At 37.9% G+C, this 26536-nt stretch overlaps 1 protein-coding gene across 3 annotated transcripts in view; it reads right to left on the bottom strand.

Moving 5' to 3' along the window:
• The window catches only part of VPS41 (VPS41 subunit of HOPS complex), a 111996-nt gene that overhangs the window by 83078 nt on the left and 2382 nt on the right, over positions 1 to 26536 (bottom strand). For 2 of the 3 annotated variants that reach the window (XM_068935936.1, XM_068935935.1), the window contains exons 2-4: positions 24052 to 24090; positions 6690 to 6797; positions 3686 to 3763 (exon numbers count right to left, since the gene is read on the bottom strand). In XM_068935936.1, coding sequence (XP_068792037.1) covers positions 3686 to 3763; positions 6690 to 6797; positions 24052 to 24090 — 225 coding nt within the window. Of the gene's footprint in view, positions 1 to 3685; positions 3764 to 6689; positions 6798 to 24051; positions 24091 to 24179; positions 24207 to 26536 lie in introns of those variants that run through there. The other variant, XM_009679432.2, reaches the window with a different exon arrangement.

The following is a 26536-nucleotide window of genomic DNA, read 5'->3' on the forward strand; positions in this document are numbered from 1 at the left end:
ATTAAAATCCCTCTTTCCTTCCCAGTTCATTTCACATACGGACAGTACTTTGGATCTAGTCACTTTTAAAGTTTCCTGTGTGTGCTCTTTTCCCTGTTTATGCGGATGTTTCACAGAGTTAGATTATTATTATTAAAATTACCTTTCTGTCCAACTACTATCTAACAGAGTTAGACAGAAAGGTAATTTTAATAATATTTTTCAATTTGACTTAATAAAAATCAAGACAGACAGACTGAGACTCAAACGCAGAATAACTCTGGGAATTACATAACTGATTTCTTCTAGACAAAAGGCTGCAAGTTGCTATCATTACTATTCATTTCTGCCATCTCATAAGACAGAAAACATCTGCTAAAAAGAATCTTTCAAACACAGATTGGTGAAATTCACTTCTAAGGTTCATCATTTGCTGCAAACAATTCCACAATTTCAATGCTTGAAGCAATATTGCCTGCTCTTTAATGATAAATCCTATTTTATTTACTCAGAACAATATTTCCACAGATCAGTAACAACAGCTCTTTCTCCTACTTCAAGACGGAGTTCACCACTGGAAAAGCTTTTCAGAGGAATTTGCTCATTCTGGACCCAACAAAGAATGAGAAAATACCACTAGAGAAAATACTCTTTGCCACAGAACACTTAGGGGGAAAAAAAAAAAATGCTTTGCCTCTATAGGGCTTCAGGAAGTGGCTGGGTTTCTCATCAAGAGAGGGTTTGGTTCTCTTTGGGCTTTGCTTTTTACAATCCACTAATGCTCTGCCACAAATCTAATGGGAGGGGAGACAGTAGACAGGGAATGGAGGGAGAGAAGACAAGACGGGAAAACCCACCAAGTGTTTTGCTAGTGAGGTCTGTAGTCCAAGACCTTTAAAAGTTCAGGTTAGAAGGAAAGTATTCTGACATAACAGCAGCCAGTCCAGAATGCACTCCTAGATCAAAATCATTTTTCAAACTGCAAAAGAGGAAGGGAAAAAAATAGAAGAAAAAAAAAGCACCTTTTCAACCTGAACCAAGATATAATTTATCCGTTGCACAAGAGACTCGTACTTTACAAAAAGAAACAGAAACATTAAGAATAGAATTCAAGCAACATTTCTGTTCTCCAGCTCAAAAAGCAGCTTTTGCTTTCTAAACAAAATAATAATAACAGCTATCTCAGAGAAAACATGGCACAAAGAGAAAACATGGCACAAAGAGAAAACATGGCACAAAGAGAAAACATGGCACAAAGAGAAAACATGGCACAAAGAGAAAACATGGCACAAAGAGAAAACATGGCACAAAGAGAAAACATGGCACAAAGAGAAAACATGGCACAAAGAGAAAACATGGCACAAAGAGAAAACATGGCACAAAGAGAAAACATGGCACAAAGAGAAAACATGGCACAAAGAGAAAACATGGCACAAAGAGAAAACATGGCACAAAGAGAAAACATGGCACAAAGAGAAAACATGGCACAAAGAGAAAACATGGCACAAAGAGAAAACATGGCACAAAGAGAAAACATGGCACAAAGAGAAAACATGGCACAAAGAGAAAACATGGCACAAAGAGAAAACATGGCACAAAGAGAAAACATGGCACAAAGAGAAAACATGGCACAAAGAGAAAACATGGCACAAAGAGAAAACATGGCACAAAGAGAAAACATGGCACAAAGAGAAAACATGGCACAAAGAGAAAACATGGCACAAAGAGAAAACATGGCACAAAGAGAAAACATGGCACAAAGAGAAAACATGGCACAAAGAGAAAACATGGCACAAAGAGAAAACATGGCACAAAGAGAAAACATGGCACAAAGAGAAAACATGGCACAAAGAGAAAACATGGCACAAAGAGAAAACATGGCACAAAGAGAAAACATGGCACAAAGAGAAAACATGGCACAAAGAGAAAACATGGCACAAAGAGAAAACATGGCACAAAGAGAAAACATGGCACAAAGAGAAAACATGGCACAAAGAGAAAACATGGCACAAAGAGAAAACATGGCACAAAAATCTTTATTCTGAAGCAGGTAAAGTTTGGAAAAAGAGAGAACCAAGTAAGAAAATTTGTAGCGCAGAAAGTGCCAACCTTAACTTCACCATAAGAAGCCACCCTCCTAGCAGCCACTGGTAGGGCGTTTTATTAAAGAAACACAAACCAAAGAACAGGAGACTTGGGTGGGTATAAAGAGGATGGAGGGATTTTGTTTCATAGTCTTTAGCAGACAACAGGTCCCGTTATGTCTTGCTCTACGCCTAGGCAGTGCCCTAAGGCTTTACACAAAGATGAGGATTTCACCTTTATGGATCAACATGGGAGAGCAGGGCCTTATCTGTCATTGATCATGCACCTAGCAAAAAAATGGCAGTTCTACAAATGAACCCTTCCAAGCACCTGACATGGAGTAGAATAAATATAAATCTTAGACATTTAATGCCTGAACTCAATAGAAAACCTCCATTTCGTTTTAACGGGCTTTGAGTCAGTCCTTTGCTGTAGAGATGGAAGAGAAGAATTCTGGTACATTTTAATCTGATCTTCCCCAAATAAATCACTTTGGAGAAAAATGACTTGTTGTATTTTTAGCAAGTATCACACAGATAAAAGTAACCAGAACTGCAAGGGAGCTACTGAAAGTGTTTCTGGTGAACACAAAGTTAAAAGTAGTATGAGAACATCATTAGTTTGACTTTCACTAATACCCAGTAAGGTCATTGTAAATCTGACCATTGCTATATATAAAATTTCCTCCAAAGGTGGTTCACAGGAGGCTGAGTTTTGGCTGAGACTTCCCCCCCCCGCCCCTTGCACGACAACTATGTAATTAGATTTTTCAAAAACATAAACAAAACCTTTCACCCCTCACATGCAGCTAGCTGCGTCAGCTTTAGAACATACCTTCTCTTTGCAAACATGCCAACATCTTGTGATGGATACTCAGACAAGTGCTGACACTGCTATGAAAAACTGATGCCTGGCCACTAGATTTTGTGGCAATGCTGGGGGTGGGGGGAATTGCTCCTTCCCTCCCCCTGCTCCCCACAGAAAACAAGGTGGTTGAAAAAGAAATATTTAAAAATCCATGACCTCCACAATTATAAGCAGTATTTAATATTCTAGAAGAGAGCTTTAAATTTACCCTTTCATTCATCCTCTAATACCAGGAACTACAATAAGAAAAAAGTCTGCCTCTTCTTCAATCAATACAATCCCTTAAGAGTCCAAGCTTCAGAGCATTCACATAAAATATTAGCGTTATATATTTGCAGTAGATAAACTGAACCAGCAAGGCAATCAATCAATTTTCAATTACTTGTGGCAACTAGATAAGATGATAGTACACACACTAACAAGTGACAACGGTCACCTAATGAGCAGGCTCATACGTTACGGAAGTCACGACCCTCTGGAGTACATAATTAATAATAGCCTTTTACAATCATAAATATGTATTTCTTATTCTGTCTTCATGATCAAAGTTTATTATATGTAATCTGAGATGTGCTCATTACAAGACTACTCAGCGCACCAGGACCACATATTGTCTCTTGTATTATAGGGAGGGAGTTCAGGAAATGCATTAATAAGTTTTTAGGCAAAACAAGAGCATTAATTTATTTATTACTTAGTACATCACAGAGTTTTTACATCCTAGTAGATTTGTTCTCAGTGGCGCCATACTTACAACATCAAACTTCTGTGTGATGTTCCCTTGGACATCAAGTAAATAAACCTTGCCATAATGTGTTCCCAGCGCCAAAAACTGTAAAAGAAAGACTGGTTAAATAAACACAGGACACCACAACCAAAACTACAGCAACATTAAATGAAGTCCAGGATGTTTACCAGATTAACGCTTAGCAGCACCCTGGAAGAAAATATTCCACAGAAAAAGCTTATTTTAGCCACACCTAAGGAATAAAACAGGGCTTCAAGCCCATGTTACTGGGAGAGTGCAAGTTACCTGTCAGAATGAGTCATGAGGACCCTCATCTACTGACAACTAATGGTGTGCCTGCAGTCCGTATACACTGCCTGATGGACTGTGGCAGCAAATTAAAAATGCAGCGTGAAAGCAAGGACTAACACAGACCTGAAGTAGTTTTAAGGTCCTTTCCACCGCTTCCTTTAAATCATAATTTCTAGGGGGAGGGGGTAGTTTTAATTCACCTTCACCAATACCATAAAAACAAAGCATTCAAGCACAGCAAACAGCCAGTGGTAGGCCGCTGGTAAAATACTGCGAAATTATGGAACGGTCTCTGACAGTGCATTTAAGCACACAGATCAACTACCGGGTTTGCTTTTGTTCACATAGTAGAACATTCCTACATTGAACATTTCCAAGACTAATACGCTTTTCCTTTGAAAGCTCAGGAGTTTCATCCTAAAAACAAACAAACAAACAGATCTCACACAAATGCATGCACAGGCTTACTCTGATACAAACGAGAAGGCAGCTGATTCTGAGAAAATCTGCTGTTAATTGAACCATGTGAACTACATCTAAACAGAAAAGGAAGAACTTTGGTACTACTTGATTTATGACAGAGGTTTCTTTTTCTTTCCCCCCCCTTCCTCTCAGCATTACTCAAATAGTCTAGGCTCTTCAATTCTCTGTATTTCACTGCATGTGAGCATGCTTCATTGCAACCTATAATGAAATGCTCAAATTTACAGGCACTACTAAGCGTGTCAGTCAGGCAGCACAATCTTTAAAAAATAACCTTACAGAAAGTCAAGGTTTAAAAGGATTTATCAAAATGGAATTGCTTAAAATGAAATTTCAGTTCAGGCACTTAAAGTATGAAGCTACATTAAAAGGAGTCAAAAAAGGGAAAGAAGGGGTTCATTACAAATTCATCCCCTGCAATGCCTTTCACTCCTGCAAGGTTGCCTTTTTTCAGGAAGAAAAAAGTCCCCCGGGTAAAAAAATCAATACTGGTTAATAAAACATCAGGTGTGCAGACATAACTAGGTATGACTATTCCACTGCACAGGCCTGCTTGAATGCACCAGGTGCCATGACGATTAGTCATCCAGTGCAGACAGCAAGCCTGGTGAAAATATGATGCTTTAGCACTGAAAAGAAAAAAAATAATAATTCTAGGGGGAAATTAGTCTGTATACAGAAGCCAGATTTTCAGAATTCCCAGAAAAGTCAAATTGCTGTACTCAAAAGGTATACTTTACATAGTATTACATAATTTTGCTAATGATGATGCTTTAGCAGGGCTTTTTCTGCTAAAGCAGGGGAAAAAACACCCTCACAAAACCTATAACCCACCTTTATTTTTAAGTTCTTTTGTAAGAGACCTATTCCTGAAAGACTCCAGTACCTAGCTTCTAACAATATTGATCCTTCTCGTAAATAGTGCTTCTAGTTTACTGGAAAACTAAAAGTGTTTGGATACTTAGGAAAGCTTTTCTGTATTGTCATTCTTTGTAACGCTATAGTTAAAGCTGCGCCTGTATACTTTCTTACAGAAAAATCCTGTTTATCTCTTGGCCTTCAAAATTCAGCTGAGGAGAAAGAGTAACATAAACAGGTCACAGACTAGGAACAAAAGCTTGCAAAATCTCAAAATATCTGTTTAATTCTAGGTTGTCAAAAAGATTTAACACAGACTTATTGTTTTCATTCATACAGTTAAAATACAAGCTTCATCTTAAGAGCCTCTTGAGCCATGGCAACAGTCCGAGTAGAAGAAATACACAGCACAAGTCAATCTAAAAATATAACCAAATAATAGAGATGGATCCCTCAACAATAACTGTTAAGGAGCTATTACTATCAGCTGTGAAAACGTATAGTTCAGAAAACAACTACAATGTTTTACATACTTCTGCTAATAGCTGCTTGATAAATCATTAACTCTGACACTTTAAAATGTTTTTCAGCATTCCTCAATATTTTAAGATGTTCTTCAATACTCAAAAAAAGAAAACTCAGAAAACAAAAAAGCAATTGTTTAAATCACTAAAAAATAGTTGAAATTTCTTCACTGCAAGCACAAAAGAACAATTCTGCATAACTCGAAATTGCTTTACTTTGCAACAACTATTACTTTCTGGCTTTCATTCTCTTATAAGTCTCAAACATTACTGGTATTAGAGCATGAGGGTTTCCTTTCTCAGGTCTTAACATATTGACCCAGGGGAGGAGAGCAGAGAAGTGCAAGACGTACATCCACATACGTGCACGCACACAGGCATATTGTAATTACTTTCTTTCACACTGTATTAACAGAAACTCAGCTCTCTTCCACAACTAAATATATGCTAAGCTGGCCCCTGGCACTATCCGGTCCACCTTCAGTGATTCAGGCTGTACAAATAAGCGCCGAACATGCCAATTTCTTTTTTAACTAAACGAAAGTTGGGACTGTAACTCAATTCTAGTTCTTAATACTGTCTATAATTAGAATCTAACAAGCACCTTCCCAGTAGCTTACATAAACGTCCCACCTTAAAAATCACTGCATCTTGAATTCTCATCTCATATCCTCACAGTGCGTGATCTGTTCAACCCAAGCTTACCACGAGTTTTGTTTGTATTATTGTTGACTTGCGCCGCTTCCCTACATCCGGCAATACTTTTATAAATTAAAATATTTGTGTGTTGTAAGCACAGATAATTATATAAAAATAAGTTTAAGTTCTCTCCCTGTCCCGAAGTCATCCGGTACCTTTTCATGCACCGTCATGCAGCTGGCTGCATCTTTCTGGAGAATTTCAGTCACTCCATTAGAAAGCCGTTCATACTTCAGCTTAGGTTCTTCTTCACTTTCATCTTCCTACATTTTCAGGAGTTTAAGGAAAAGGGAGCAAGAGAAAAAAAAAGTTAAAAAGTTGGTTTTAAACATAAAAAATTAAAAGATACCCCAAAACTATCAACAACAACAGCTGAAGATGGAGCGCTATTATCTCTGTACAGCCACTACAATCGAGAGCCAAACTTTTACATTTTTATCATTCCACAGCACCTGGGTTGCATTTTTTGTTGTTGATTTCTCTTTTTACTCCAAAGTTCTGGACGCAAACAAAGACTGTAAAACAGCATATCTATTCAGCTGCATTGTAAGAGGCATTTAGTTGATTTCTAAAAAGTGGGGAAAAATGTATACATAAACTTAGTTAAACAAAGGTAGTCATTCCCAATGAGAAGAAAAAATAAGAGGGATGGGTATAGAAAAGATGATGATGGTAAAATAAAGTATGTCACTATGGCCACATTTAACTCTAAGCAGAAGCACGCAGGTTACAAGAAACTTCAAAACCTTCACAAGATGCTGCACCTCTGTAGGAAGGACAGACACAAAAAGCTGTGAACAAAAATACAAAGAATCCACTAGGAGTAAGTTAGTTGTATAAAACACATCAATGAGTTTATGTTTAAAAAAAAAGTATAAGTATGTTGTTGCAAACCTGTCTGGAAAAAGGAACAGGACACAGTATGTTGCTATGGATCACCTATATCATCTACTACATTTTTAGAAACTTTTCTTGATAAATGCCTAAGTTTACCTTTCTTTTTCCTTTCAAGCACATTAGGTATTATTACCCAACCACTACTTAGACAAACAAATTTTAAAAAGACATATCAAGTGGCACAGAGTGAACAAAGAGGAGACCGAGCTAGAAAATAAAAGCGGCAAGCTCACTGACCAAACATCCATCATGCTCATCTTTTATGAAAAGGAAATTCAAGGTGCAAAGCAGCACCCTGGTCATAGGCATCTCTCCATAACAGATGGTCTGCTGAAATACAATGCCAGAAAAAGGATTTCATAGGTTATACACGCATAAATACATACAAACCTGTAGATATACACCCCTTTTTCCTCACTGGGAAACTATACCAGCAATGATAACCCCCTACACGTATTGTTAGTCCTAATGAACACACCGCCATTGAGTGTATTGCCCACATAAAACATTTCTTCCGTTCCTGGGCAACCAGAATACACCAGTGCAGTGCTCTAGCGAAGGAGCTCCTGTTTTCCCCACCAACCACTGCTTTCCAATTCCTGCCATAAAAACCATGTATAAAAATGCGCAATGCCAGGCTAAAGCAGCAGCTCTGCATTTGTGCAACATGTTATTGTACCTAGTGATTTGAAAAGAATAAATTCTGAAATGAGGTAGCTTAAGAATAAATAACTTTATTTAACTGCCTTTGGGTACTAAAGTAAGCCCTTCCCAAGTTCAACGTTGTGGCTAATAACAGCGTATGCTACAATCCCCATGTTAATACATACATGCTTTCATAAAAAACACACAAAGGCCCTGTGGAATTATGGAAACATTCAATATTTATCACTCTGCATTTATTTTATACATATGCTGTAAAGAGAGGATCTTTTAAAAATGTTATTTGAAAGTTTTGTAACGGAATACAAATGAGATTAATATAGGGATGTCAGCAATCCATGACGTAGTTGTCTTAAGTGAGGTGTCAAAATGTCCACCAAGAAACAATTTTATTCAGTAAATCTAACACTGAACAAAGTTGTTACTAGACAGAATGACAATGTCAAATTACAGGGCTGTATATAAATCAACCAAATTACTTGTGCCTACACATCCTTAATAAATGACTACAGGGTTGAGGGAGAGGCAAGGAAAAAAAAAAGTACACATGATGGAAGGAGGGAGTAAGGATGTATATGCTCATTTTACAGCAATTAATACATTACTGCATTTCATACATCTCTTACAAAGACTACACTTGAAATGCATGGGTAATCTTTGAATAAATCCATAACAGAAAAAATTGAACTCCAGTCACCTAGCTTTTCTAAGATCCCACATGTTGCTGAAGTCTGGACATCAAATGTGCAACCCACGTGAAAAGTTAATTCTAGTCTCTTGGGTATTTTGCATAAAAGCAGTCATCCATGGACCATTAGATAAAGTTACTGAAAATAAGTTTTGCCCATCTTACGAGTGAAAACTAAGTAATTTTTCCTGCACATGCACATACAAAAAAATACACTCTTTCAAGAGTCAGTGCACTGAAGCATTCTGCCAGGCTTCAAGAAAAAGTAAATAAAATGAAAACTTCAAATATTAGGCAAAATGATGTACCCATTTCAGACTTTCTTGACAGGTATCTTATATTAAGTAAAAGTCAAGCTAAAAGGTGAACTGGAAGAGGATGGTGGGGGCTCTGCTGTAAACAAAGAAAAGGGTGATTTGTGAAAATGTAACACTTCTCTATTGCTACAGACTCTAGCTCATATATTAAATGCATTTGATGTTCTCTTATTCTGAATATCAAAGTTTAATCATCTTAAAGTATTTTTCTATCAGGAAAAGCTTTTACGGCAGTTTGAATTTCTAAAGTAAACACAAGCCAGCGTTAATAAAAAGCAAATCAATAATTTTTGTTAAATTTTAATAATCCGGCAAACCTACAAATAAAACCATCAGCAGCCTGAGTTGAGATGACAGTTAGCTGCGTTTCTATGACAACCTAGAGGAATAGTACAAGTCCTGACTTGCAGCAAAGCTAAGATATAAACAGAGTGACATTTACCCCATACAAGAAAACTCATAGCTTTCCTTTCAAAAAAATAAAAAAAGAGGAGGAAAAAAAATCAATTTCTCAACTAACATGGATTTGTACTAAGTGTATGGCACTTCTAATTAAAGAGAAGTCCTTTAAACCATCCTAGAGGATTCTAAACCTTTGAAAATAATTTCATAGCACTGCTTCTTGTACCACTGCTTAACACGTCTTCCATATTTTCTGCCTTAAAAAAAAAAAACCCTACACTGCCGAGTTTTGAAATTCTTGTCAAATGTATTGAAAGGAAAAATAAACATGCATAAAACCCCACACTACATACAAAATTTTTAAAGCGCTCCACAAATGGCAGGTTTAAATCCTGAAAGGGAAAGAGATCTGCACAGCTGAGAAGTGGGAAAGCCACTTTTGTTTCTTTTAAAATAAATAACAACATTTTTTCAACCACAGGAATGCTAATTTAAAACTTTTTATATATTTATTTTTCTATTTGCTTTTTACTGCTGAGGCCAACAGTAAAAAATGCTCAAAATATGCTGTAAAGACCTTTCTGCAGGTATCCATGAGCATTTCCTATTGAAAGAACATTTCCAATTGAAAGACCTATTATAATTAGCTATTAAAACCAAACTGAACCCTTTCCTATTAAGGGCTGAATTCCTCAAATAAATCAAATTCCTCTTCCCATGCCTAGTACCTAAATATGAAACTCACTGCCGACCCTTCCTCAAGGGCTGAACTAAGAAAGTGAGGACAGCTACAGATGTGCCAATAAGCTCTCGAAAGGCTAATTTAACCACCAGGGAAGCTCCTCTGCCTTTCTAAATCCAAGTGCACAACTTTCTTCTGCTGTTCTCCCTCTGTCTTTCCTAGCTCTGCCTATAGGAACAACCACAGTGGTATCCTGTTGATTTGATCCAAAGCACAGCCATCTCCAGCTGCTCCTTTCCATAGGACCCATGTCTTAAACAGGGATTTGTTTCAGTTTTATCTTTTGAGTTTCAGGGGAAACACCCTGTAGGGCTGGCAGGAGGGGAGGGATCTTCTCCCTAGTAGGGGGAAAAAGAAAAAAATCCGAAATCGGTCCTCAGTGAAAATTTCCGGAACGAACCTGTGGGCAATTCCTCAAGTCATTCCATGAGCGCGTGTTTGTGCCTGCAGCAGAGGATCTGCCCACAGGATAGCCTGTCACATGAACTACATACTCTTACGGATTGCAGATACTCCAATTATGCTACGGACATCGACAGTAAAGTGTCATCCCCCCACACACAATCTGTCCTCTAAGTTTTTCGAAGCCTTCATGGAAATAAGCAGTGCACACATTATAAGACAAGTGCCCTTTTCGCTGCACCATCTTCCATCCACATCAGCCAGAATTCCTGTTACTATTGGTGATCGTTCCAGCACTGCTTACGGTTTTCAGTTTTGACCCTGCAAAGCATTTAAACTCAGGCGGAAAGATACCCAAGGTCTAACAACTAAAGTGACTTGAAAGGAGTTACACTTGCATCCTACTGCAGCAGGGCCCTTGGCAACACATTTCTTCTTAAAAAGCCATGCCTTGAAGGAAGACAAAAAACCCCAAAACAGACACCTTATTTTCTTTTTTTTTTTACTTTCACACTTCCTTTCAAATTCCTCCAGATTTCAGAAATTGTAAGAAAAATATTGAGTTGGCTCATTTCCTGCTAATTTAGAGGTCATTTAAAGTGCTCTGCTGCTGACTGTGTATCTGACTAGTTAATGCCTAAGAGATATTCTAGAATTGCAATAAAAACAAAATGAATACTGCTGAAGAGCAGGCAACATCCTTGCTAAAGAGGCTATTTGGTAATTACTTCCTGACACTTAAATTGAAGTAACATCTGTGGAGACCCATGGAGACCCTCTGGAGAAGTTGGGATGTTTTAAAGCAGTTATCACTATCGCACAGAAGAAAAAAATGAAACCGTTACACTTCCAGAATTATTAGTTTAAGAACTCTGAAAATAGAATAGTAGAACCAAAGTAGTCAACTCCATTTATTTTTGGCTTAAAATAACGGCTCACACAGCACCTTCAGTTATTCACAAATGAATAAACACATCCTCCATGCTTAGGCTAAAGGTAGCTTCACTTATTACAAAAACGCAACAAAAATAAAAGGAGATAGTAAGATTTCTGGACTTAGAACGCACTCTCCACAGAGAATTACTCAACTCTCTTCCATACATACAGAAGCACTAAGTGCAGCAAAATACCTAGCAGAACTCAGTTACCAAGACAATCTACTACCTTACAGCCAAATCAAGCCTCTTGCACAAACCTGTTGATTTGATCCAAAGCATAAGGGTCTCTGACTGCTCATTTCTGTAGAAACAATGCATTAAACAGGGATTTGGCTTGGTTGTTTCAGTTTTATCTTTTGAGGGTGTTTTTTTTTGGGGGGGGGGGGGGGGTGCAGAGGACATGGAAACAAGTCCTTATCTTAACAGTTGACATCCCTCTGAAAAGCAGAACTGGGCATTTCTAACCACACAGCTATGAAAGATGCATTGTCACGGAGCATTTACAACACATGCCTCCACCCCAGACCGCACGCAAGTCCTTTCTATCACAAATCTGCCTGGGAGGTCAGGACTGCACCAGGGAGACTGTGCAAAGCTCAGGAAGTTTGGACAAAAGCATCTAGCAAGCACTTTACAAATGCAAGGGTGATTGTTGCAAGATGTACATGAGGAGGCAAACATAGTCCAACAAGACAGGAGATATGGCTGCAACTTTTATTTTAACCTTTGCCTCACTAGCTCACCTGGAAATTTTATAACATTGGTATTAAAGCCTCCTTTAGGCCAGTAAAGAAATTATATGATTTTTGTCAGCCTTTGTCCTCTCCAGGAGGAGTCCTAGACCTTTTTAGGACCTGACTACCTGCCATCACACAGAATCAAGACACACCGAAGCGCTGACTTACAAACATACCAGACTTCAGGTTTGCTAATCTCCACCCCCCCAGATTTTTTTTTTTTCCCCCAGAGAAAATACTCATCCAAGTATCTCAAAACAGGAGGTTCACTGTTCCATTAAACAATCATCTCTAGTTCTCTCTACCCAGGTCACGTTTAGGCTAAGTGTGACCCAGATAAACTGTACATGAAGAGATTACCAGACACAAGTCTCCATATTCCCATTAGCACTCCAGGAATGTTTGTGTATCATGTCTGAATTGCTGCTTTACTGTTTTTCCATACAAAAGATCGCCTTTTTCTAATAACTGCATGCTAAAACACATATTTTATGCATTTTTGTACCTAAAGTCAGTAATTAGGACTGATAAACTGCAAACTACTTTCTCAGTTAGGCACCCTTTTTCACCTAAGACGATAAGCTGGCTTTTCAACCTGGTCTGAAGTACAAAGCTGCAGGTACAACGACCATTCACTGCAACTCTGCGTGACAGGGCCTGTGGCTGGTCTCTTCTCGGTTTTGCAATGCCAATGGAAAATGAAATAAATGATTCTGCTTGTCACGATGCTGCGTAGCTTGGAAAATGGTACACACCAGGAGATAAAGTGGAAGGAAACACACAGAGTAGAATCTGCATCAATTCAGTCACCCACTTCCATCTTACAGCTTTTAGAGACAGGGTAAGCAACTCCCTTTCATACTCTTAGAAATATTAATTATTCCCACCCCAATCTGGGGGTGAAAGTGTGCCAAGCTAGGCAAAAAAAACCCAACCAAACAAAAATATGTGACAGAAGGTTTCTATGACTTGCTCAGCCTAGAGATGTGCAGCTTTCACAGAGGAGTAACAGATGGCCATGCAACTACTTTTCCACTTTGCTGAATGTGGAGAAAGATAGGTGTGCCAGCAGGGAATACAGAAAAGCATGCTGGCTCCTACCCCCTCCCCCCCACGTATGCTTCTGTATTGCAGACTTTGTTGGGAAAACTGGGTTATCACAAGGTTTTCTTCTCTTAACTCTATCACACTTAAGAGCCAACTTAAAACACTGCCGTTATTTCCCTGGACTTGTGGCCTCAGAGACTGAGGTTGAAGAGGGTGGCCTGGCTTACAGTCACCTATCAGTCCCTTCTATGTTCCAGCTATTCAAAGCTAGCAGTTTAAGGGTGCTGGCTCCCCATCTACTACCACTTTATGAGAGCAGAGTCCTGAACCCTCATGAACAAGAGGAAATACAACCTAGCCCTCCCCTGACTTCCCCTTCTAAACTTGCTCTCCTTGTCTACCTGACCAACCTCAGATTGGCCTTTGCAGATAACCTACTCCCTCCCCTCAAACACTTCAAATCCTCCCAGCCAGGACTCCTTATCCCAACTTCAGCACCTTCCAGGGTGCCCCCTAGCAACTCCCGTTTTCTTACCCTTCAAAGAGTTTCCAAAGCAGCACAGCCACCACATCCCCAGTGGTGAGCTCCCTTCTGGCCAGGCAACACTCCTGGCAGAGCAGCTTTCCTGTTTTTTATAAACAGAGTTTTTAAACAACTGCTTACAATCTGGCATAAGACATGAAACACTTGTTTGCAAAATACCAAAACTCAGCAGGAACAGCTCAGCAAACATAACAACTTTGTCTCTAAGGAAAAGCAGTGTGCAGCTTCCCGTTCCCACAGCACACCCAACCCACCTGACAAATATGTAGGGAGAATACAGAGAAAAAAGACCACAGAGCAAGGCTATTTGGAAACACAGACAATTACTGTACAGAATTTCCTGTCATCTTTCCATGCCTTATCAGAGCACACATACTTCAAATGCATAGGATGCAAAAGCAATTTTATTTTAGTAAGTCAGGGATCACATATGCAAGTGAATACACTTCCCATTCACAATACATGGGAATACGGCCACTGAATTACAAAATTAAGGAAACGTCCGCTACAAGTGAAAACATTACACAGTAGTGACGCACGAATGCAGGAGGATAAATATTCATAAAGTAGTTTTAGAAATTATTAAATGGGCAAGCTGTAACAAATTGATATCGTATGTTGATAGATTTAATGAAGCAACATCATAACCTCGCAATATAGTTAGGCAATTTCTTCAACTTCCACTTTAGATCATGTTTTAAACTACTGAGTTTGGTCACATCGCTGAAAGTCTCATTTGTATTATTTTTTGAGATACTCACAAAAGGTTGTTCAATAAAACAACAGGGGAAAAAAACACCCTCCAAATCTTAATCTACTAAATGGCTTTCCCTACTTCAAAATTTTAAGCGTGATAAAACCTTGGTTATAATTATGACGGGGTAAGTGAGCCTTCTCCCCCTCTTCCCCATTGCAGATTTGCATTTAGTAGTCACAAAACACTCATTCTTGATATCTTACTCTCGCTTTATGCCTGCTGGCATCAGATTTTCAGCTGTATTTTGGAATCAACCTGTATATCGGAATCAAAATATAACGTAATTGATATAAGAAGGGATCCAACAATATATTTGGGCATTTGTCCACTTGTCTTGGTCCCAAAATAAATATGCTTTTGTTTCTTTACAGTAACTCTCAGTAACCTTACCCAATATTAACATATGCTGCACTAAGCGTGCATACCAGCAAAGTTTTCTTCCTCATTTGGAAAACTCACTATACCTCAAGGTGATGGCTTGTTCTTGTCAGAAATATTGGGGGGGGGGGGGGGGGGGAAATGAGGGAGATTTGCTTTATGAAAGTTTTAGAAGTCAAAATTTTTCCATTACAACATCTGACTTTTTCAATGGTTGTCTCTATCATTATAGTTTTCCAGGAAAGCCCTGCACAAGACAACATATTGCCACCCAATCTGACATAGGATTCAGAAAAGCCCCTGGCCAAACTCAAACATTCTCCTCAAAAACAGCATTTAGGTCCCAGTAGTTCTGAAAAAAAAGTGTTATTTTTGATAAATAAGGGCTAGAAATTCAAAGATCTGTGAAAATTTATATTTCATTATCATAAAAACAATAGCACATCATTACCTTGCATAAATCGAGAAACACAGAAACAAAGCACAGTTTTGAAGTACACTTATTCCTAAAAATGTAACTCAGAGTCATGTATTAAAGATCTTCAAATAGATCGGGCCATAATTGCTTCTTAAACAGATATTTGCATTTTAAAATGATGCAAACACCACACCTTACCTGATACTCATTTCTAGGTCTTACCCTAACTTCTTTAAAAGAAAAGAAAAACAAGTCCAAAAGCAAACCAAAAGAAAATCTTCTGTCCTCCGCTGTTTTGGCAGATATAACCATTTCTGCTGAAAGAACACATGACACAGAGCAAATGAGGAGAATTATAGTAGAAGAATACATAACTATTGCCAAGCGCAGCTTCATCATTACTGCTTCTCCACCCCTAGAATACGAGTCCCAGACTTCTGTTCCCATCTCAGTGATGAAGGGATGATGACCTATGCTATTTTTAGAACTAGGATCATGACTCAATTTCTCTCAATGCAATCAAATCTCTAACACTGGAAGGATGCTAAGAAAAGCTCAGACTAAGGCCTTTAAGGTTCAAAAGTCCAGTTTGCACGAACTGGAAAAAGTCCAGTAGAGCGCGAACTGGAAAATATTGTTGCAAATTGTGGATTATGTTTACTGTGCTAAATTTAAATATTGCGTGCTATACTGGACCCTCTAGAGATTAAAACTGATCAAGGGAACGTAACCTGCCCCCTTTTCTCTATAGCTTTCACATTGATAAGCGTTCCCACAATAAAATTTTAAGGTAGCAGAGAACTTTTTAGTTTAGTAAATCAGAATAGGAAACAGCCTTTCATCTTCAAGTTACTGGTTCAAAAGCAAGTAGATCAATATTGAATAAAAGCTATCAGCATCCAAGGTCTTGTTTATTAGCCTGTTTAGCCAAAATTTGGAAAGTCAACTTCCCACAGAGAGCTGTATTATAATATTACTCATCCCAATGTTGATGTTACTACCCAAGCAACACAAGATACAAATTGCTGAGGAAGATAAGGGGTACACATTGTCCTCTCTGGAAGAGATCCGGTTATTTACTCCAGTTTTGCGGAACACTTGCAGGCCAGTGCAGAAGAGCACAGACTGCCATATTCTGACATTATAAAAATGTGAGAATTCAAATAATTTGGAATAAATATTACGATTATTTGAAATAAATACTAAAAACTCTTTTAAGTTTCCAACTTGTAAAAGAATTACTTTTTCTATGACTATTGCTATACAAGACAACAAAAAGCATGAAGATAGAAACTTCTAAACCATGAAGTCACATTTGTGATTTATGCTGCCAAAAATCTTGTCCTCTAGTCCTATGGCAGAAATAACAGTATTATCATTTCCGTGAAGGAAATGAGGTGAATAAACTCCCATTCAGTTCCTTTATGATTCTTTACGAGGCAAATCACCAAAACCTTCCCAATACCTGGCTGTAAAATTGGCCAACGTGGATTAGGATGTTAAAATTTTGCACAGCACTTTTCTGTTCTCCCTACGCATTTTCTGCGGGGATTTATTTAATCCCTTCACTGCTTTCGGGAAAATGCAGATATACACCAGGAGCAAGGAATTATGATGATATGGCTGCCTGTGAATCTGTTATTAAAATAGGCTGCATTCAGAGTATGAAATAACACAGATGAAAGGCAAAGCAGAGAGCACTATTTCTTCTCAAAATCGTTATGGTATAAAGGAAGTCACACTATATTTGCAGAACACCAACTGAAGATTCACTGCTACAAGTTTGAAGGAGCTGGAGATCAGTCAAGTTGTGAAGCAGCAATAATGCAGAGATGGCATACTGTTCATGAGCAATCATCATAAATGGCACATTTCAAAAAAAAAAAAAGTCCATACAGTATGACTTGATTTCACTTCAACTGCCTTCAATTTGCTCTGTCTCACTAGCAGTTTTGTGCATGGCAAAGAACCCCTAAGAACATTTAAATCCACTTCAGTATTCAACAGCACACAGTCAGTTCAGTCACATCAATTGCACCATACCAGGGCAGCAAAGGATAGACTGTTTTTATCTTCTGTGTCCAAATTCAATTCTAACAGAGAAAAACCCAAAGACAGTTCAAATCCCAATGAAAGTATACATTTCTACTTGTATTTTCCTTTTGCTGAGTAAGGAACTTCAGCAAACATTTGTTTCCTCTACAAACACTACTCGAGCAGTCTGGTTGCCACCTTGTGATGTACTGCGTATTAATACCCTACAGTGCAGTTTTGGGAACATTAGTTTTTAAAGTTACTTTCATCCACTCACCACAGTGGAAGAGCTAGATGGAAAATAACTCAATTGCCCCGCTACTTTCCTTTCCCCTACTCCAGGGTGTTATTCTGCCCAGATCAATGGATTTAGTGCTTTGGAAAGGCCACATCTGCATACTCCGTTAACATACTAGCCTTGCAATTGCATTTAATTCATGTAACATGCACAGCAGTACTTTTACATTTTATATATTCCACAACATACCTATAGAACGGGCACTTCTAGTTAATATTAATAGCTCATTAAATGAAGTATCTAATTTCCACTCAAAAACAGCAGATATTAAAAGAATACAGCAATAATCCATTTCTCCTGCAAGTCAATCCTCTAATGATGTATATTGTAATGTTAGTTACTAGTCACTGCAAACTTGTTTTTCAAATTAATGTATGAAAAGATTCCATTTAAATGTAAATAAATAATTTACAATGCTCTTCCTACTGACTCAAATTGATAAATTTGCATGATACGTTTTCTCATTAATAAGGAAGAAAACTTTCTATTTGGAATTTATACATCTTCTCCTTCCATCCTCCCCATTCAAAAGGCCAGTTTCACTTAAAAGCCATGCAGGGGGAAGCAATTTCTCTTCAGACTGCTCAGGTATGTGAAACAGAAGACACTTCCTGAGCATTTTTCCCCCTTTTTATGTTTTTAAAATGCTTGGAAGAGAAAAATGGCAACCTAGCGTAGAGATACTCAGTAGTATAGAACAGAGGTACAGTGAAATGAAATGACTTGTCAAAGGTCAGACAGGAGACAAAAAAGTAGAAAGTTCGACTCTGAGGTAGAGTAGCCAAATCTACTTTTAATTCTTTTTCTTCTTCCCCCCCCGTTGCAATGATGATGCCCCTTCAAAAGCTACCAGCCACAAAACCACTCACCTCTTCCAGCCCACTGCTCAACACTCCATATTAAGAGTACATTTTGATGGAAACAAACTATGACAAGGAGCCTTTTCTACCAGATGCTTTATTTACTTGAAATGATTTAATTGCTTTGACCTAATATAGACCTAACCCACAAAATTAAGATCTGGAGTGCACTGAAAAGGAAAACATCAAGGCTTTTTAGTTGCTTCTTTTTTAAGGTTTATGTATTTCCTAACTGTGCTCATGCTCAGATCAGTTTTCAAAACCTTAAAGCACTCTCTCCTCGATATCACTGAAACGAGTATGTCCAAGTGAGGGACGTTTCTAGACTAACACAAGTCACTCGAGGAAGGACTCGAATTGACAAGGAATTTCTACAGTACTTTCCTCTCTACAAATTCTCCTAGAATCTATTAGCACAGTGCTTAAATAAGTAAAGAAAAAACTAAATGAACAAACACATCCCTTTCACGCGGTACCAGTGATCAAAGATCAGAAAAAAGGTTAGAAAAATTAAGACCAAGAGAAGTGCTAGAATGGAAAGACACAATGAGACACACTACAACAGAGATACAACCAGAAAAAAAAAAAAAATTGAAAGTACCTTACACAAAACAGTAATGCATATATTAAAGAGCCATTTTAATTCTGATAAAACAAACGATTATTTTAAAAACTTTAGACAAAAAATAAATCTGCACACATCTGCCTCTTGTTTTTTAATAGGCTAATATGAAAAAGTACTGCAGTGCAGCACATAAAAAAAAAAGTCAGTGAACTACTTCCATAATTATAAAATCATTTTATAGGACCTAACACTAATGTGGTGATTCCGCTGAGACTTGCTCTTGAAAAGGTCCTCCATGTTATGGAACTAAGTACTGGACCAGAGACAATCCGTTCACAGCCCCAGCAGCAAATTAGAAAGAAGCAGAAAATATTAACAAATAACCACATTGCACTACAGAGCTTTGATTCCCTCATCAAGTAGGAAGGTTCTGTTGTCAGCTACTTCTGTAAATTTCATCTTATCAATACCTCGCACTTATAAATGGGGCTTCATATCCTCTCACTACTCCTCAGAGGTAGGAAACTACTGCTCCATTTTGTAATGGGGTGGGGGCGATTGGAAAGAGGCAGAGCACGATTAACCTGTACACGAAGACTGAGACAGACTCTGAAGATCCTGGGTCCCGGAGGCATGGTTTCATCTATAATGTGTAAGTTACCTGAAATACCTTTCACTAATTTATGCAGACGAGCAATTTTCCAGGATGCAATATAAATATATGCTCTTATCAGTACAAATTATGTCTGAATGGGAATGTTTTGTGTGTTTTATATCCAGCAAAGACAAAAATAACATTCACCCGACCTCGCACGATTTCATAACAATGTCTCAAAATGAATCGTGACTCTTCTTGTATTATACAGCTACAATACACCGGCTTAGTATATCAACACACTCTAGCAACACAATGCAGAACAGTATGGAGGTTCAGAGAGATAAACTTCAGGGAGGCTCAAGTGGGCTTTTTAATAAGCTTTCTTTTGAATTAATAGGTACAAAAGCAGCTCCTGTCTTCAGAGGATGCAAGTGATTCATGAGTGGCTTCCACAATACATGGTGTTGTGTGTGCTTCTGTACTATCGCTATCCCGTTTTAAATCCAAAAAGATCACTCGCTTTAAATTAAAATAAAAACTTGTTTAAATCACTCCAAAACAGCCCATTATGTAGTATAACAGCATTCTCTCATTAAAAATAAAGCTTCCAAAGACAAAGTACAATCTGAGCAGCAGCAACAACAACTTCAGGTCAAGAAAAATCCTGTATGTCTCATTTTAACATCATGTTGCACTGGTAGTGAAAAAAGCTCAACTATTTACTTATACATTTATTAGTATAATCTTTTGCTAATTAGCTAGCAAGATCTAAGAAGTATCTGCCTGACAGAAAACAGTTCAACTGTAAAAAGTAAGATTTTACAAAAATAGACACATCGCAAGAAAGAAAAATAATTTGAAAATAGAAATTCGGATTCAGGCTATACATAGTTTATTCAGACTTTTTTTCTCCACAGCTTATGAACAGCCAAAAGTTAGATTACTTTGTTGTCTATCTTTAAGGTCTCATCAAATGTGACAGTCCAAACATGCAGCTTCAGGTGCTGTAAAATAAAATTAAATAAGCCAATGAAACCACATTGTACTAGGACTTTCCAACTAAACAAACCTGTTCATGCTCAGCCTCAAATGCAGCAGGTTTGACGATTAGACAGGGTAGGGAGAAGTAAAACAAATATACTTCATAAACGCATTTAAAAACAAAATGAAAAATAGAAGATAAACAAAGAAAACGATTGCATTTCCAGACTGCAGTAGAAATACTTAGCAAAACAAGCAAGTTTTTCTCTTGAGAATTAAAATACAGCTTTAGATATGCTGCTTTCTTATCATATCATGGTAGAATAAATAGTAGTCTGTTTATATGAAAAAGTTTATAACATCACATATCATATATAAGGATATGAACGAAAAATTTAAATTGTACTAACGTTACTATGAAAGATCTGTTACATTTGCACAAACTCTGATACAAATAACTACCGCTACCTCTACATTGAAAGGTCTGCTTACGATATGAACATATGCACTACAACTGCTAATTAATACCTCTGATTTTACACATTTGGATTTAAACAGATGGAAAGTATTAAACACATCTAAGCAGCCTTAGGAACTCAATTTCCTGGGAACTAAGAGTAGGAAGCAAACTTGCAATGAAGGGCTCTCAGCTGATGTACATTTAAGAATATCATTTTTGCAGAATCTCACATCTGAGACCTATTATGAAGCTCTTCCATCAAGTCTGTGCAAATGAGCATCCCAGCATTTGTTAAAAAACATGTCATTCAAAACAAATCAAGCAGGTACCAAGTTAGGATTAGCATGTTATTTGTTAAGAGCTAATAAAGGAACAAAATTAGAGGAGTTGCTGCATCAAAAAGAATCAGTGTTCAATTCCTTTAGGGACAGCAGCATAGAAAACACAGAACAACATTCAATAATTGTGTTTACATATCCATTTCCCACAAAAGCATTAACTATTCAAAAATATGAACTTATAAGTTATCTTCCTCCATAATACAGAAACATTCGATAGCATAAATTGGACATCTGCGTCATATTTCCTCTGAAAACAATAGTAATCATTTTCAATGTTATGGAAAGAATTTTGACAATCTTCAGTGCACGACCAATTATATATGCAAACAACTTTGTTGTGACTGTGAAGACCAAGGTCTACAAAATCTGTCATAAATATATTCTATTGATAAATAAACCAGGACACAGAGTGCAAGGATGAGAGTCCAGGATTCCAGTACTGTAACCATAAAATCCATGCCTATTTACCCAAACCGTGAACCACTCAAAAGAAATCATACAATTTTATATCACTAGAAGCCAGAGTGAAGCCTCCAGTTCAATCTTATCCCTGCCTATACTTCAAGTAATACAAGCAATCACTGACAACACTGGCTTCGTGTTTTTACAGCTATTTTTGTTTTTTAACTGTATCTGAATGATTACTAGAAATAGTTAAGTGAGTGATGTAAACACTAAAATTGTGGAAATGCTTCACTACTTCCTTTAAACACTTTGAAGCATAGTTCCAGTGTCTTTTGTCCAGTCAGTTGTACAACGTCAAGAAACTACCGACTGGACTATTCAAAGAAAACTCATGGAAAGTGTTCTTACTAGACTGTTCTTTAGATCTGACATCTACACTTTCAGTATTAACACTTTCTTTTCACATCTCTTCATACATGAAATTAGTATCAAAAACAGACATTAGCATAAACAAGAGGCTTGCTGAAATTTTATAACCTTCAATTTCACCAAAACTGCACAATTCCTTATTTCTCTAAAGGCTAAAAACAAACCAAAAACTACCACCAAAGCAAAACAAATAAACAGAAAAACCCTTGCAACGCATCTATGACCAATTCCACTGTCAACATGCATATGGAGTGGGCTGAAATGTTGAGAAGCTATTAAAAAACTATTAAAAGAAGCTCCCTCTTGCAATAGGCTTTAAAGAACAAGAAATTTGACAGGTAAATGGCTGTACTCACTGTTTTGTGAATGTCAACTCTTGAGAGATTACTATTCTATATACTGCTGAGTACTTGCCACGCTCACTGCCTACTTCACATCATAGAGTCCCAGCCGCATCACTCCCAGTTGCGGGGCAACGCAATTCTAAAATGAAACCATCTCATGCTGGGCAAAAAAGTCTGGTCAAAGCAGCTGGTCCACACAGCAAGATGAAGGGACCCTCTGCCAGAGAAATCTCTGCTTCTCACCAGGAATGCCCTAGTGTACCAGTATAGAGAAGCAACAGCCCCCAAGAAAGGTGGTGCTGGGGGGAGCTGTCCCACAAGAAACATAGCTACCATCCTTTCCAAAAGATTCTTTTAAAAGCCACCACAGCCTCTGCAGGACTCACCATCCTGAAAAACAGGACTTCTGCATGCTCAGTGCTTGAACCCAGATCCCAAATGTGAATATTTGGCTCTAGGTGAAGCAAATCTTCCCACCAGCAAGTCCATTAAAGTTTCCAAAAATGAAGAATCACTTTCATTTAGATACCTAATGGGTAAAAACTGTTATGTTTTGTCAAGGTAACACCCCACTCAATTTGCTGTCCTTTCTGGTAGGAACAACTGCAGCCGCCCAATTACCCCTCTCCTTCTTCCTGTAGTCACTGTAGACCACACTAAAGTCTAGTCGGCACAAGATCTCTTATGGTCCCTTCAAGGTAGGTTTGGAGCCAGTGCACTGTACACTAGCTAGTGCACTGCTGTTCAGGGGTAAATTCTTGAATACTCTGCTGCTTCCTTTATCTCCTTACCCCCACTGCTTCCAGCCACCTACAGCAAGGTGGGCAAATCTCTCAAGAACACAAGCAAATTTTTGGCAGAATGCCATCTCAAGAACAGAGACTCAACAGAACAAGATTAGCTATTGACTGTAAAGATATCATAACACTAGAATTACTTGAATATAGTATTACTGCATATATAATTACAATGTCAATTAAATTTTCATTTGATCAAAACAGAAGTACATGCTGTTGAATTTTTCTCCCAATACAACTCACTATACTAAAATAGGGTGGTTTTTTTTAAAATATAAAGTAGCTTTTTAATAGCAAACCACAGCTCCTTTATATCATTTAACCCCAGCGTAACATTCACTACTATAGTACAAGAACAACTTCTAAATAAGCACCCACCAGAACAAACTAATGAGAGTAATATTTTTCTCTCCATACTGACAAAGGACTAGGTACTGAAACTAATTCAGGTATGAAGTATCTTAAGGAGGCTTACCTCAGATTCATCTGTTGATTCTTCATTAGACCTGGTTTCCTGAAAACAATACAAAGAAGAACAAAGGAAAAATTAAGTAAGTACATATATAACCTAAACAACTGAGCAATAGTCCCCCTTTTAATTACCTTTTTGACCATTATTATGGGACAGAAGACAAAGCGGAAGCAGCTCAGAGGTTCAGAGTTATTTTGAACATGTCAGAAATGATTATCCTCTACATTCATAGCCAATTTGTGCTTATACTTGTAATCTAGTGCCACACTGACACTCAGTGGCACCAGTTGACTGTGATACTACTGTTGGTTCCTCTAAAAGAGAGGGCATCATCTGATAAAGTGTCAGGTCCCAGTGAAAGTTTCTCCCTCCCCCCAGAAACGTTAATAAATTCCATAAAAAGCAACTTCCCACCCCTTGACACACAAGGGCAGAACAGCATTCTCAAGTTATCTATAAAGTAGCTTTGGTATCCAGCTATCAACATACTTATCTTAAAATAAACTAATATCAAACCATTTTCCATAGAAAGCCATCAAGAAAGCAAGTTTAATGACTTTTTCCTTCCCATGCCACATCAATGCAAACAAAGCGCCTTTCTCTTGCCTTTGATGCAACTGTACCTTTAAAACCTCTCTCTGGCAAGATGATGAATCTTACTGTACCATAAAAAAAAATTAAGTCAACTCCTGCTAATCTCCCACTGTCCACTGGTAAAATCTGCTGATGCAATGCCTTCTCAAAGAGGTCAGCAAAATGTAGATTTACTTAACGTATTTATTGTTATCAATAGCAATAAAAGGTTACAACTAATACGCTGACAGTGAACGTAAGCATTTTAACAATAACGCATGATATAAACAAAGAATGATCATGAGAAAAGGTGGTGTTTCAAATCTTATGAAGTAATATCTGGACAATAAGCTAAGTAGGTATAGAATTTCACAAAAGAAGCCAAAAAAAAAAAGAGATAGTTACCAACAGCATAAAGAGAAATGGGAAGAAAATTTAAGGCACTGATGACCAGTGTCATCTTTAGTTTGTCAAGCTTATTTATTTTCCCTGTTTATAACATGCACTTATCACGACCTCAGGGCAGAAAGCAAGGGTCTCCTTTGCACTACCAGAGGTTCACCTACAGTGACTCTCACACCTGATTAGAGATACACATGAGGGAAAAGAAAGGCAGCATTTGTACTTTCTATTTGAAATTCAGGGAAAGGTGTTACCACAATTACTGTCATCCATTTCCCGCACTTTATTTACTGCGGTCAGGCCTGCCTCTAAAACATACATCCCATAGAAGGGCTATCTATGCATCCTATATTCATGACACGAGTTGCGGAATGGCAAGAAGAAATATGGGAGGCAAGGCAGGATGAAGAGGGAGTGAAATCCTAGCACCCCTTCAAGCTAAGGTTTGACTTTGCAAGTATTACTGGCTGCGAGTCAGTTTCATGGTCTCCATTCACAAGATGCGGTCACCTTTTAGGACATGAGGATTTTATTACATAGAATCTCTATGCATCTTAAAATCTACTTAACAACAAGAACCAAATGATGATAGAGCTAAAACATGGTGATGTAACATCAACAGTGAAGGTATCACAACACACAAAGTACAACGCAAAACATCACCAGATTTCTAACAGGAGAACTGCCTCTGACTCCTGAAGAGCCTGCAGATGCCTAATCAGCCCTTTATAAACCAAAGGTATTGGATCTATCATTTTGTTATTTCCACATGATTCCCATTCTTCCAAGAGCTCTGCCTAAACTTAGCAAGGTTTTTGATTATGTCTGAAGTTACATAAACAAAGAACCTTAGAGCAGGTTTATTCTTTATCAACAGAAGAATTTGTTTGCAAAAACAAAACATTAGCCTGCACTCCCAAACAAAATAAGCTGCTACTGCAAGTGACATTTCTGCTGGTACTCTTGATACTTGCTAGTGCAGCTACATCACTTATTTTTATTTCACATGCTTCCAATTATTACAGCTATTCGGCAAAACAGAAGCGTAGGTAAAACTAGGGACAAGAATTTTCAAGGTGAGGTTACTGTGTAACACCACAAAGATAGACTGACACACACAGTGGAGTAACAACCCTCTTGCTGTTACACCAGTCCATCTTCCCGTTCAGCTGAGTCACTTAAAGCAAAGACTGCAGTAAGCTCCAAAGACACCCTTCCAAATAACAACTTGAGAAATATTGGCCTACAAAATCAAGACACACCAGAAGTTGACTCAAATAACCAAATCTCTGTGAACCAAAAAATATGAACTTCTTGTTGTCTAGAACATATACCCTGGTATCCCTACTTACTACATTTGTTAGCCACTGCAATTGCAGCCACTAGATTTCATAAATCGCGTATACATACAGGCACACTTTAAATGCTTCAAGGCCTTTATGCTTTACTAAAAGAAATGACACGCAAAAGTTCAAAGGGAGCCCCGGCTTCAGAAATAAAGGCATAAACTGTA

This window comes from Struthio camelus, chromosome 2, assembly GCF_040807025.1.
Source record: "Struthio camelus isolate bStrCam1 chromosome 2, bStrCam1.hap1, whole genome shotgun sequence".
NCBI classification, from domain to species: domain Eukaryota; kingdom Metazoa; phylum Chordata; class Aves; order Struthioniformes; family Struthionidae; genus Struthio; species Struthio camelus.